This window comes from Tinamus guttatus, unplaced genomic scaffold, assembly GCF_059628265.1.
Source record: "Tinamus guttatus ecotype Peru unplaced genomic scaffold, ASM5962826v1 Tinamus_guttatus_pri_ptg000423l, whole genome shotgun sequence".
In the NCBI taxonomy this organism is placed as follows: Eukaryota; Metazoa; Chordata; class Aves; order Tinamiformes; family Tinamidae; genus Tinamus; species Tinamus guttatus.
Genome location: NW_028288957.1, coordinates 824,781 through 837,950, shown reverse-complemented (window position 1 = coordinate 837,950; position 13,170 = coordinate 824,781). Strand labels below are relative to the sequence as shown.

The following is a 13,170-nucleotide window of genomic DNA, read 5'->3' as shown; positions in this document are numbered from 1 at the left end:
AAAGAAAATGGTCCCAAAGGAATACACAATTTCATTTTGCTTACAACCACAGAAATTCTTCTTGGAAAGGTAATTGTGCTCTTTATTTCAGCAACAGGAGAAGGAAAAAATCTTGCCCTTTGGAGCTGGGGAGGATGGGGGTCCAAGTTAGTATGGTCAGACTGGATATGCTATCATTTTTAGTTTTCAACCGCTGGAAAGTTCTTCCAGTCACGGAGTCCGCTGCTCTTTTCAGTTCCAGACCTTGAGGAAGCTGTCCCACGATCCTGTTGCCACTGCCATTCCATCATCAGTCACGCCTAAGCAACTGACACGGCTATCATGACCGGCAAGGACACCTGCTCTATCAGCTTTCAGTGCATCCCAGACATTGCAATTGAAGTCATCATAACCAGCTAGGAGGAGACATAGCTGTCCCAGATTATAAGCTTGCCATCCTGGGAGGCACTGACTAGAAGCCTGGAATCAGTCCCCCAGTGCATTGCGTAAATTTTAGCCAAGTGTCCCCGGAGTGTTCTTCTAGTACGCATTTGAATTCTTCCCACAGGGTCAATGTTGGCTGTGATCCGAGTCAAGGTGGCGTTAGCACATGCTTTCCTAGCATCCCTGATTTGGTTTTTCAGTTGCTCGGCCTCCTGGCATAACTGGTCAAGCTCACTCATTTTCCCGTGCTAAGTTGCACCTCACTGCCACCTCTGAGAGGACCACAAATCTGCTCTTCCATCCGCTGCTCATTAACAGGCCCGGTTTGTCCGCCCGCCCTGGCCTGCTCCCAGCGACACTGCAGCTTGGGGGGCGGGAGAAGAAGAGGGCAGCAGTTGGGGGGGGGGGGGGGGTCGCTGGCTCTCAGCTCCTCCCCAGGGGACCAGTGCACATCAATTCTAATATGTGCACGTCAGTCTCTAATCACTGTGGATTTTGCCACAGAGAGGTTGACTCCTGTGCTTCCGCGGGTTGCGGCGGAGAGTTCACAGAGGCAGCCATTGTCTGGGGATACTTGTTCGCCGCATCCCTCACAACGCGGCGGCTCCCGTTTCCCTGTATTGGCGTGCCGTTCTTGCGGAACCGTGATCGGCACTCCGCTGCCTTATGCCCGAACCTTTGACATCTTGTACAGGTCCCATTAAATCCTCTCGGGGCCATACCTTCCATCCTGAATCTGTTAGGACACTTCCTCCTCATATGTCCTAATCGACCACATAGGAAACATGTCCCATGAAATCTCTTGTCTTCCTTTCTAGACATTCTTTCTCCTTTAATTGCTGCGGCCAAAGCCGCACCATGTATTTTTGCTTTTTGTTCTTCCTCCATCAATGGCGCTCGGGCACAGGTCTCTATCATTTGGACAATTGAAGCTCCTGGTGGCAAAGTAGCTAACAGTTGCTTGCAAGTTTGGTTTGCGTTTTGAACTGCTAGATCTTTTGCCAATATTGCTTTCATTTCCGCAGGCACATTAGGTGCCATATCCAGGGCTTCCTTCAGTCGATCAACAAAGTTGAAAAAAGACTCATTCGGCTTTTGTGTTATTTTGGTGTACGGCAACTGTGGCGTTCCTATTTGTGGTAGTGCAAGAAAAGTGGCTAGCGCTGCATTTTTTGATTGCTGTAGTATCCTGGGGTGGAGCGCTGCCTGGGCCTCGGTTGCCCGGTAACGCCCATTGCCCATCAGTTGATCAAGGGTGGCAACCCTTAATGGATCGTCCATACTGCGATTTAGATTCTCCAACTGTTTTTCCTCTAATCTTTCCTGCCATTTTGCTAACCAAAGCATATAAGCGGTAGAGGAAAGCAGGAGCTCCATTATCGCTCTGCTATCCGCAGGCACCATATGGGAATATTTAAACAGAGCAGAGACCTGATTTCTCACCAACTTATTGTCGTGCCCATACTGCATTACTGTTTTTTGTATGCCTTGAACAAATTTCCAATCAAGAGGTTCCCACCTGGGGCCCTGGGCTCCCATTACTACAGGAGCTGCTAGTGGTGTTAATACAAATTCTCCTTGTAACTGAGCATTCTCTATGAGTCCTTTATACCGTGCTCCCGCATTAAATGTTGGATCAACAGGTGGCATTCCCTCATCATTACTTCCACCTGCAGTGGCTGGGAGCTCCGGCAACAATCCTTCTTCAGCTGGGTCACTTGCTCCAGCTGCTTTCTTTTGAATCTTAGGAGCATCTTTTCGTGCCTCCCACTGCTCTAATTGTTTGTCTACATTTTCCAACCCTTCGACTATAGCCCTATGGGCAGCCTTATAGGCTGCCTTCACATCTCTGGCCTTGGACCCACCGTCTAATCGCCGCATTTGTTCTAATAATTCTGTCATTCTCTCTGCCTGTCCCCGAAGTTCTTGTCGCATTTTTTGAACCACGGCATTATCATCGTCCGATCCATCTGGGATCGGTACTTTAACTGGGTCCACTTCCATTCTGGGCGCTGTGGGGGTTGGTCACTTTTCCCCCTCCCATTCGGGCGCTGTGGGAGGTGGTCGCTTTTCCCATTCAGGTGCTGTGGGGGGTGGTCGCTCCTCCCCCTCCCATGAGGGGAGATATTCATCCACTCCCCCCCATACTTCTCGTTCGGCCAAAGTTACCGGACATGCCTGTTTAGGTGAGGTTACCTTTTTCTTATTATCTATTTTCTTACACTGATTTGGCTCAGTATTGTTAGTACATTCAGAACTTTCAGACCCATTTTCCTCTTCTTCTCCATGGAGCGCTTCCCAGAACGCAATAGCGACTAACCGCTCAAACATAGGCCATATGAGACGATACATTTTTGTGAGGCGCCACGCTTCCTCCAAGCCTAATTGTACACCATCCCATAGTTCTTTTCCTACTCGCTCCCATGATTCAAATTTACATGCCTGGGAGGCTTCTTCTATGATTTTTCTCTTCTTACAAAATAGCAACAAATCGGTTAACTCGGTTTTCGAGACCTCAATCTTAGTTTTTTGAGCAAGCCTTACGAAGCGTTCAACAGTATCATGTTCCATTGCTGTTGCAGCAACTTTCACTCTAGATGCGCCAATTCCCATTCTGACTCACCAGGTCGTGATCACAATCCGCTTCCAGTAAGATCCCTCGCGTTCTCGCACGATCACGTCGGGGTCACCAGATGTCGAGGGTCACTCAAATGTTGAGGCACACTCCAGAAATCAGAGTGAGCAGCACTTTAATATGAAGGTGGTTTAAATTGTGGCAAGTGCCGAAGCCTTCTCCACAAGCCAGAGTGAACAACACCTCTATGGGAAGTGAAATCAACTCCACTCTGCTGTTGTCTGTAGCAGGGCTTTATACCGGTGCAGGTGGGCATGCGCTGAGGAGCAGCACTCATTGGCTACAGGCTCCCAGCTGATTGGTTCTCCTCCAGGTGTTCGGTTGCTAGGCGTCGGTCCAGTTCCCCACAAACTCCACTTTCCTATATATTCTTACTAAGGCCCCAACAGGGGACAATCTTACCCTCTATTCTTCTGATAGGTGTAAGGAAATAGGCATATTTTATTTAAAAGTAGTGATGTTAAAGCAGTGCAGAAGATAAGAATGGAGAGCTATTAAACAGAGTATGTTAATAAGAAGGGATAATATGTGGAACGGGCCATTATTTTTGAACTACGATTTGAGCCTACACACTAAAATTACTATGAGAAATGCAATCACAATAACAACAAAAGCACATGCTAGAGAGACTTCAGTCCAGCAGCTCAGACGCAGCGTTTTTGTTTGCCGTCTCGAGGATCACTGTAACAGAAAACAAGACTTGTCTCGGTGGGGTGAGGCCGAACAGGTTACCCCATTTGGAATAAACGGAAGATATTCAACTTGCACTAATTTTGCACTACTATTATCAGTAGCTTCCAGGTGTATAGGAAGTCTAGCAGCATTGTTTCTTTCACAGTCTCAGCTGGCACTATGGGCACGCAATAATCTTTCCCCAATCGGTTGCTTCCTTAAAAGTGGCAAAAGCAATCAGTATAAGTTACCTCCAACGCTGCTGCTTTCTATTTCCACCCCGTGCTTGTTCTTTGGCACAGGCATTAGTAAATTCTGGAGCTACCTTAATAGATGAAAGTTTATAAGGGAGACATGATGACGTAATTTCTGAGCTTATTGGTTGTTGTAATTTAGAGTTCTTAGTTTTCAGGCCACTAAAAAGAAAAACAAACATATATCATGCGGGTCAGATGGCCCGAGTCCCAGTCTGTAGTGCTTATTTATTTATTTATTTTAACCTCCACAACTCCTCCTTTAGAGGTGCAAAAGGATTGTTTGCTTTGCCAGAGGGGGGGGGGGGCGCCGAAGGGGAGTTTTGTCCAGCCTGCTTGAAGGGGGAAGAGACAGTCACTTTATGTTACAGGATTTCAAGCAATTTCTCGATACAGCCTGGGGATTGCCCATGCAACATAGAGCCGAGCACTCCCAAAGCTAATGCGTGTCGTCATAAATTATGGTGCAGAGGGCTGTAAATTTGATTTACAAATTCTTTTCGCTAACTTTTCTGGTGGAGATTCAAGGTCTGACCATTCCATCTCTCGTCCGTGACTCACTGAATCGTGTAACAGATCAACCCAAGCAGGGAGGTGTACAGGGGGTGTGTGGGGTGCCTGCATTAGCATTGTTTCAATTTGCTGTTCCCTCTCTAATTCATGCTGCAAGCTTTGAATTTCTGAATTCTTACTTTGATAATCTAATTTCAATTTCTCACTTATTTTATAGTCCTTCTGCGCCTGAATTAAGCAACTGCCCAGAATGGCACAAATAACACCCTTGCCTTTGCCACCCTTAAACTTAGCATGGCATTCCTCCATTCTTTGCAAAACCTTTTCAGGATCAGACCAATTATCTCTGGCCCAATCTTCCCCACCTTCTGAGGGGCCACATTTCTGTCTCCGTAGGAATTCCTTTATCGACATCCTGCCGACTATGCCAATTTTGTAAAAATGTTGCAGTTTGAAAGCCGTAGTGGTAGTGGCAGCGGGGGGAAAAGGAGATATCAAAACAGTATCGGATTCACAAACAGTCCATGGACTGTAGGTCCGATTGCCTTCCTAGGAGCGAATCGAGTTCCCAAATAGTGTGATCAACTATAAGCTCGACGCTGGCAGTATCGGATGCACGAACAGTCTGTGAACTGTAGGTCCGATCGCCTCCCCCCAGCCAAGTAGCCGAGTTCACAAACAGTATGATTTATTCAAATGCAACATTTACAAAGCAGGTTTCGGATGTCAGTACAGGAAATTCTCTACTAGAGCGTGGGGTTTTAGCTAGCTCTGATGTACAAATGTGCAATCATCATCAAACTCACTATGCTTACTGAACCTAGTTGAATTAAACCATCACAGACATAGCCTGAAATGAGATTTTCCCCTCTTTATTTGGACATTGGTAGAAAGAGAGATAGTCGGATAGGGGTCATCAGGGGTGGATGATACAGAGAAGGAAGGAGTTAAAGCTAGGGGAGATGAGTCCCAGTTTCAGGGACCACAACAGGACACCCAGGAAGGCTGTATTTATGAAGCATACCACAATTCATCTCAAAATTCTGGAAACCCTGTGCAATCAGCAGTTGCAAGCATCTATAAGCATTTATAATTCCATCTTGCTTGGGCCAGGGGGCAATTTATTGCAATCTACAGACTGGCTAAGCAAGCAGCGCTTCTGCAGAACTGCTTACTAGCCCATCCCTTCCAAAAGGTGGTCCAATATAGAAGGCATCCTATTCACTGAGGAGTGTGCATAAATGCTTTGCTGGATCAGCCTACGAAGAGTGCTGAGGGGAAGAACGTGTTTATTCTTTCTTCTTCTTTGTTACTCTGCCGCACTTCTTGCAGCAGAATAGGCAGCATTTGACGAGAATGAAGACAGTGATGGCTGCGCAGGTGAACAAGAAGGCCAGAACATCCAGGGAATGGTACTGGTACCAGGTGAGATGGTGAGAAGCTGGTCTCAAGTGCTTTGCTCCTTTGTGGCGCATGACAAATTCAACCCAGAAGACTGCTCTGTCCAGAGGAGTCATAGGCTGGTCGTGATGAATCCTGGATAACCTCAGAGCGTTCTCCTTATAGCTGAGGAAAAGAGAAGAAAACAAGGAGATTTGTCACAGCTCCTGAAGGAGCCCATCTTCAGCTTGCTGTGCTGTTGAGGAAGTGTTAAAAGCCAGAACAGCTTGCCTTTACTTTGATCAGTGTTATTACATACATTTGAAACTAGCCCAATTTGCTCCTATTTGCCTAAAGTTGAATTACGGATTGTAATAGAGAAAGTAAGTGTTTTGCAAAGGAAAGTTACTTCAATTATTGCTTCAATCAGCACCACGAGGATGACTAGCATTGTGACCCATAGCCTCCAAAGACTATAATAGCCATGAACATTGAAAAAAGAAGACAGAGAACTATCTCAGGGACTGCTTTGGGCTTTCCCACATCTATTTTCTTCAAAGGGCTCATAAAAATGCAGTTATCAAGAAAATGCAATTAGTCATCTCTCTTCCATGAGATGCAGATTTGCAGTCTCTAATATAAAGACTGTCTTGTTTTGTTTGAAAGCCATCAACTTCCAGCTCATAAACACTTTGGGCTCCTGGAAAAGCCAGTAGATCTTCTCACATCCACAACCAATATATTAAAACCCAATCCTGCTCTTAGGCAGTAACACAACTCACGTGGAATTGTTAATGACTGTATTCAGTGCATCCACTAGGTCCTGCGTCTTCAGTGTGCCGAAATCCAACTCAACTGCGACTCCTTTTGCCCTCATGTGAGCAATGTTGTCGTGCTGGTCAGCAAACATGGGCAGCCCGACCAAGGGGATCCCATGGTAGATAGCTTCGTAGATGCCATTGGTCCCACCATGAGTAATGAAGGCCTTAGTCAAAGGATGGCCTGGAACAGGGAAGGAGAGGAGTGTGTAGCAGCAACTGCTGCAGACCGTGTTTGCTGGGACAAGAGCAGATCATGCAGGGAAGCCCAAGGGTTGAGGAGGGAACTGCTGGGTTGGCATCAGGGCTTGCGCGCTGCTAATCTAGTCACATTAAGGCCAAAAGCACACTTCGCACTAGGAAATTAAGGCTAGGAGAGTAAACCTTGTCTGCTTAAGGTACAAAAAGAATTGCAGCCACGAGTGTTAGGGGGGTCGTTTGCATGATTCTTGCTTGATTTTGGTGGAAGAACAGGGAAACCGTTTTGCCAAAGATTGAACCCAGTTTGGATAAAATGATGCTCACCAAGCAGATCATTTTGAGGTATCCAGTCGTAAATTCTGGTGTTGGGGCCCAGAGCTTCTGGTTTTCTTCCTTTGTACCGCCAGAGAACCTTGAACAGAAGGATGTTAAGATAAACATACCGATTTTTACATGCTTTTCTATCTTGTCCCACCAAGGGTGGGTCCTTATCTCAAAGGCATACACCTTTTCTTAGTGATTCAAATAACTCTGCTCCAACTTAGCTTATTATGTGCTAGGTTGGGTTTTATGTGCTTTCTCCTTAGAGTGTTTTTTTATTTTGAGGCGTGTGGACACACCTCAGTGTGCTTTGGTTTAAAGAGGGAGGCACAGTATGGGAGGTGACGGTGAAGTTCAGCTTCCTGCACATGAAAGAGCCAGCAGAGATGCAGACAAAAATCAGGCCTGCCAGGCTGTGAAGGGCTTGCTGAATGCAGTGAAACTAGAAAGGGGGGAATAGGTTATGTTTCAGACTGAGAAGAAATTCACCTTTTGTGGAATCTGGCTGAGGGCACGAGCAATTATATTACTTTTTTCAGCAGTTAGGTTATAGACCATTGATCCGAGGGAAAACACCACGATGCCGTGTTCTCCTGAGCTCTGGACAAATTCCTCCATTTCCTAGGAGAGGCAGAAATCATGATGAGCATAAAGAGGCACTTCAAATTGCAAAGACTTACACAAAAGGAGCGCAATCTACTGAGTTTATCCAGGAGAAGATGATGGTTCGGAAGGGCCTCCAGTGAGAGCAGGCTGTTACAAAGCTCCACAGTTCTTTTTCTGCTGGGCAGGTAAACCAGGAGCAGAACAAAGTCAGGATACCTGTGGTAATGGCTTTGCAGGCTGGCAGTGGAGTCCTCCAACAAACTCAAAGTTGGGCAGGAAAGGACGTGGGAATTCAAAATCCCAATATGTCCTAATTAGCCACATCTCTGCTTTCCCCATTGTCTCACACATGGTTGTGGGCCTTCCTATGGGAAAAGAACAAGGCATTTACAACACACACAGGAAGAGTCTTGTTTGCTTTAGATTGCAAAATAAAAGCCTTACCTTTGTCTCCTGGCGTTTCCCTTTAGTGCAATCTAAATCAAGCACAAAATGAAAATGGGGAGAAATTGGAACCTATTCCTAGCCCTGGCCCCTGTTTCATCTTGACACATTGCCTTGCATGAGACAGCAGCATCTTTAAAACAGTATAAAACCTTTAGGGTTTACAGCGGTGCCTGAGTGAGTAGGAAGCATTTAGTTTCTGTGGTAAGAATATAGTTCTTGAACTGTTTGAAGCCTTTGCTACCTGTGCTGGCAGTAAAAACTCACCTTGTGCAATAAAGTAATCATAGAAAATTTAGGGCTGATAAAACAAAAAAAGTAAATTCCAAAATTCATAAACTGTTGAGGAGGAGGAAAGTTTTAGTGAAACTTCCCTGCATTTTATCAGATGGTGACTCTGGCTGCTCAAATTGCAGTGCAAGGCAAGTACAGCCAGCCCTGGTTCTCCTGGAGAACAAAACAAAAAAACAGTTTAGCTTCCATTTGGAAAAATAATATGTCTTGTCAGATACCCTTTGAATGTTCCCTCTGCAGGATCTTCCCAATGTGTGGAACAAGGGAATAAAAGCGTTAGAAATGTTAATGATTATCTGAAGCCAGTCCAAAGCAAACATCAATCAAGCAGCATAACAACCAAGATAAAGAAATACCTGTAGGACATCTAAATGTGGAGGATGATTACTGAGTTACCAGAGTGCAAATTAACTTATAATGGAAGTAAAGCCGGCCTAACAGTCAGGGTGACATAACGGTGTTAGTCTGTAAAGGAGGTTGTAAAGGAATCAAGTCTTATGCAATAGTAAAAATCAATAATGGAAACAGAGGTTGGTTTGGAAGGCCAAGGAAGAGTTCTGGAAAATACAGGAAGAGATTAGAGGGCAACAGAACAGATTCCCTTATCTGCCTAAGTGCTGATACTCGGTACAAGATACAAAGTCTGTTGAACTACAAGAAGATCTCTTTTTAATAAACACAGAGACAGGCTTGAGCTGTACTTAGTTAAAGCAAACATTCCATGCATATACAGAAAGAAAAGTCTATATTTCAAAGTGTGAATGATATGGGAAGGAGACAGATGATGGTTCTCTACCTTTTCTTTTTGGAGAAGACTAAATACATATATATATATATATGTATATATATATGTATATGCTTAGCATGCTGTACCAAACAGGGACCTGAGACGGTACCTGCTAATGCAAGCCGTGCACGAACGGTGCGTTTTTTTGCTTTTCAGTTGTCCAAAACCAGACAGTGTTCCCAAGTCAGTTCCACTGGCAACATGAGAACTGAGTTATCCCTCCGCTACTTCCCATGGCTTGCACAGAATTATCTGAAGAACGTATTTGCCCTTCCAGTCTGTATCTACTCCCTCCCCAACTGCTGTTGTGCCTATCCTTAAAACTAGGAGATGATAACTGGCCTCTAAAACTGCTCTAGAGGCACTAAAACAGGCATCCAGCTCCCTGTGACAGGGATTTGAACTATAAACTAGAGACTGATAAAAGGCTGGTAAAGTGAATTTTTAGATTTGGCATAGAAATAGGACTCTGCTTAAAATGTTGCTTAAAAGAAAATCAGGTATCTGCTTGACAACAAATGAATGCGTCCAGAACTCAAGCTTGACTTTCATTAAGCCTTCAAATACGGAACCAGATCTGGCCGGGTTCCCAAAACATTCAAAAGACAGAGCTGGTGTAAAAGAAGAAACCGCACGCCACAGCTGCCTTACCTAACATATCACTGTAGTAATCATCCCACTTTTTTCGCCAATACTTTAAGTAGTAATGATCTGTGTGAAGGTAGAAGAGGAAATTCTGCAGTCTTTCTAGGAAGTTCAGCCGGTCTGTCATCCTTCCCATGCTGCCGGGCACATAAGAAGGTGGGGACGGCAGCCCGCCACAGAGCCGCTCTGCCGTGTTCCCAATAAAGAAGCGGAGACTGTAAACAAAAGGGATTCCCAGGATTTCTGCTACAAGCTCTCCCCCAATAGCCATAGGGTCGGAAATCAGAACATCAAACTTGGCCTCCCGCAGCTTCGCCATCAGTTGCGGGTCCAGCAATAAGGTGTCACAGATCACCTTTGAGAAATCTGCAAAGTCCTCCATGTCCTTTTCCATCTTCCACAAGTTCTCCAAGAAGGACAGGTCACCTGAGTCATTCACCCAGGCACCGAGAAATCTGTCCATGTTGGCATCCAGGGTTTCCTGGGTGAAAGGCACTTGCAGGACCTCAAAAGTGAAGGGGGAGGAGGTATCTCGGTAGTCAATGAGCAGAGTGACAGAGGGTACCACCACAGTCACCTCGTGACCCCGGCGAACGAGCTCTTCCAGCAGCACTTTCATGTTGATCCAGTGACTTGCGTCAGTTGGCCATGCCACCACCTTCCCACAGAAACCAGGACTCCAGCAGCACGAGAAGGCCCAAAGCAGCCAGAGGAGCCGTTGCCCCATCATCCTGAGTGACAGTCCTACTCTGGCTGATCTGGAATCAGTTGCACTCTTTTGACTTGTAAATACCTCTAGTGCTAACCAATAAAAATGAGAACCAGCTCCTGGCAACCTTGGTGAAAGGGCATGTCAGGGCTAAAAGCCTGATACTGCTCACAGGATGGCTTGGCAAGCAGTAAATCCCGTTCTGGAGTCTCCTACAGAGCCATGTCCTAACCTTTGGAAATCAAGGTAGTTTCCATTTGGGCTCTCCACAAAGTGCACCTTCCATCATGTGAACATGCGAAGCACCTCTGAGCTCTGCAAACTGCTGTTTGCCCTGCCAATGTGTCTTCAAGGTGTTCCCATGCCAAGCAGCAACTCTAGCTGCGGATTTCAACCTGAGAAGCCCATGGGCTGTTTTGGGCAGTGATGTGATTAACCCAGACTTATCACTTGACTACCTCCTAGGCTTGCTCCTTTGCCCTGTAAAAACCAAGTTGCCTGTAAAGCCAGCAACAGTCTTTACTTCCTCGTTTACTGACCATCAACAAAATGTCCTGCTGTGATTGACACCTAGCCCACAACCTACTCTAGTCCTCTGCAGCCAGCTGGGTGTCGTGGGCACTCATCATTGCCCATGGCTGCAAGGACGCAGTCCTGGCCGAGGTCATACCTGCACTGCTGGGAACACCAGGTCTGTTCGAGAACCAGAGACCATGGACTCCTTAAGGTTGGAAGGGACCTCTAGAGATCATCTAGTCCAATCCCCTGCACACGGAGGGTCACCTAGAGCACGCAAGCCTCCAGGAGCACGACAGTTCAGCTTTATCCCTGACACTTCCAAAGCAAGAAGAAAAGGTAATTTAGAAGGCATTTGCTTTTGCCAAGACGCTATGGCAGTGCAACAGGGGAAGCAAAGCATCTGTCCAAGTGCACATGGGAGTCTCCTGTTGCAGTTGTCCTCTGAGTGAGTTCCCTGGCACAGCGATGACGAATTTAATGCCATGGTAGGACTGATAACAAAGTCCGTTTCCCTCTCTGCCTCAGGAGCATCAGTGGAAGGGCCCAGTCTCAGGACAGCACCATCAAACGCAGGCTGACATTTTCCATGCAGCCCATGATCCCCGGCAGCCCGCGCTGCATAAAATCCACAAATTGTGCTTCTGCCAGCACTGTGCATCCTCGGCTCTGCCAAGCACAATACGCAGCCACCTAAATACAGAGTTTGCTTTTCCTGCAATAAAGAAGAGAGAAAATCCTCAAATCAAGCTGCATGGACAAGTCTGTGGCTTCATTGAGGATTTCACATGGTTCCCTGATCTGTCTTTTTCTTTTTTTTTCTGTTTTTTTCAAGAGGAAAATGGGGATCTTTTACTTTTGTAGAAAAAAGGCTATTAAAGTGCTGTATAGTTTAGACTAGATCCTTGATTGAGATAATGCAATGTGTAATGTTAGCTGTAGGTAAGCTTGGATTTATAATGAGCAGGATAGATGAAGAGAAGGAAGTCTTTATATGCCAAAAATGTGTTAATATCTTGTAAAAGCCTTTTCTTTCAGGTGTGTCTCTGGATAAGCCTTATCAAATATGGGACTTTTATAAGGATCACTTAAAATTTTGCAGAAGATGCCGCCTCATTTTGAGGATAAAATATTTAAGTTATGGTGATATTCAAGAGGAGCATTATTGGGACTATTTCAAATTGTGTCACCGTGATGTGTTAACCCCATTGCCAAATATTCTCTAACATGTAACCACTGAATTCACACATCTTGCTGAGCTTCTGCAAACAGTAGGCCCTTTCCAAAAGGGATCGAGTGGCCCTTGGAGACCCGGCAACAAACCAAAAAGAATGGCTGTTGCTGTGTCTGTATATACAACCTTTCCAGATGCTGCCAGTACCTGTGGACTTTTAAAGTATTTTTAGAGGATCGACATGGTTATTGATCACTGCTATATGAACTTAACTTCATTGTCCAGAAAAAAAGGGGTATAACTTGTTACAGAATTGGAGAAGTCTTTGCAAAGAACTGATATTGTTAATTCCGGTTCCCAACCCACGAGCGAGAGAAGAGCAGAGAGGCCCATAATTGCAGGATCCAGCTTTATTACCAGCTAGCTGGGCTCCCCAGCTCACCCTCAACGGGAGAATCTTGCACAAGGATCCCCCGGGTGCTGCGCGCAGGGTTTATATACCAGCCAGGGGGTGGGCGGTTACACATTTCCTTTTAAGGTCCGGCCGCTCCGGATTCTCTTCGGATTGGTCGTACCGAGTGTCTCTCCTCGAAACCTTCCCACGCCCGGCAGTGGCACCGCTCCCAGTAGCCGCTTGGCCCTGCCCGGCGGCCAATGGCAGCGCCCCGGGCTTGGGGCAGCCTCGCGCCAGATCCGGCGTGAAGTCGCGCGAGGCGCCCTCGGCCGCCATGACCCTGCGCGCCGTTGTCCGCCGCAGGGCACCACGGGTGGAAGGGTT

At 46.2% G+C, this 13,170-nt stretch overlaps 2 protein-coding genes across 4 annotated transcripts in view; one reads left to right on the top strand and one right to left on the bottom strand.

Moving 5' to 3' along the window:
- Positions 1-13,170, top strand: part of YTHDC1 (YTH N6-methyladenosine RNA binding protein C1) — a 67,212-nt gene that overhangs the window by 37,200 nt on the left and 16,842 nt on the right. The window lies entirely within an intron of this gene.
- Positions 5,733-10,729, bottom strand: LOC148593261 (UDP-glucuronosyltransferase 2C1-like). The gene is made up of 6 exons (XM_088531610.1): positions 10,000-10,729; positions 8,040-8,188; positions 7,707-7,838; positions 7,221-7,308; positions 6,660-6,879; positions 5,733-6,063 (listed from the first exon to the last, which is right to left on the bottom strand). Exons 1-6 carry the CDS (start codon positions 10,721-10,723, stop codon positions 5,787-5,789), a joined length of 1,590 nt encoding a protein of 529 aa, XP_088387736.1. The 5' UTR covers positions 10,724-10,729; the 3' UTR covers positions 5,733-5,786.

Bases quoted from the DNA above. Each gene is read 5' to 3' on its own strand.
- LOC148593261 (XM_088531610.1), bottom strand. From the start codon at position 10,723: ATGATGGGGCAACGGCTCCTCTGGCTGCTTTGGGCCTTCTCGTGCTGC. The intron at 7,839-8,039 runs GTATCCTGACTT...TGCCTCTCCTAG, and splicing joins CTGCAAAGCCATTACCACAG to GAAATGGAGGAATTTGTCCA. The intron at 6,880-7,220 runs GTGAGCATCATT...TCCCTGTTCCAG, and splicing joins ACCTCAAAATGATCTGCTTG to GCCATCCTTTGACTAAGGCC.